The sequence below is a fragment of the Gekko japonicus genome, unplaced genomic scaffold (genome assembly GCF_001447785.1).
Source record: "Gekko japonicus isolate JY-2015 unplaced genomic scaffold, Gekko_japonicus_V1.1 scaffold85571, whole genome shotgun sequence".
Taxonomy (NCBI): Eukaryota; Metazoa; Chordata; class Lepidosauria; order Squamata; family Gekkonidae; genus Gekko; species Gekko japonicus.
In genome coordinates, this window is record NW_015250479.1 from 1 (window position 1) to 514 (window position 514).

The 514-nt window shown below is 55.3% G+C and overlaps 1 protein-coding gene across 1 annotated transcript; it reads left to right on the plus strand.

Moving 5' to 3' along the window:
• Positions 1-142: 142 nt before the first annotated feature.
• On the plus strand, positions 143-445 carry LOC107125450 (hyaluronan and proteoglycan link protein 1-like; the record flags this gene model as incomplete). The annotated part of the gene is made up of 1 exon (XM_015428871.1): positions 143-445. A coding segment is annotated over one exon (303 nt), but the record flags the coding sequence as incomplete, so codon positions are not given.
• Positions 446-514: the final 69 nt, after the last annotated feature.

The window sequence follows — 514 nt, forward strand, 5'->3', positions numbered from 1 at the left end:
TATAAATCCGAACTCTTCTCTTCTTCTTCTTGTTAGCTCCCAGGAAGCATCTGGCTGACCACCTTTGAAAGCAGGATGCTGAGCTTAGTGGTTCGTTTTGGGCTTTCTCCCTCAAGACGATCCTTGTCCTTCTCTCCCTTAGGGGTGATTTTCCCGTACCACCCACGCCTGGGCCGCTACAGCTTGAACTTCCACGAGGCGCAAAAAGCCTGTCTGGAGCAGGATGGGATCCTGGCTTCCTATGACCAACTGCACGAGGCTTGGCTGGAAGGGATGGACTGGTGCAACGCCGGGTGGTTGGATGACGGATCGGTGCAGTACCCCATTTCCAGGCCCCGAGAGGAATGCGGACAGAAGGAGACCCCTGTCGGGGTGAGGAACTATGGATACCGGCACAAAGACGAGGAACATTACGATGCCTTCTGCTTTACGTCCAACCTGAATGGTAAGGGACACAGGGATGTCTTGGGGTGGGCTGGGAGACGGGGGGCGGAGATCTGGCGAAATAGTCTCA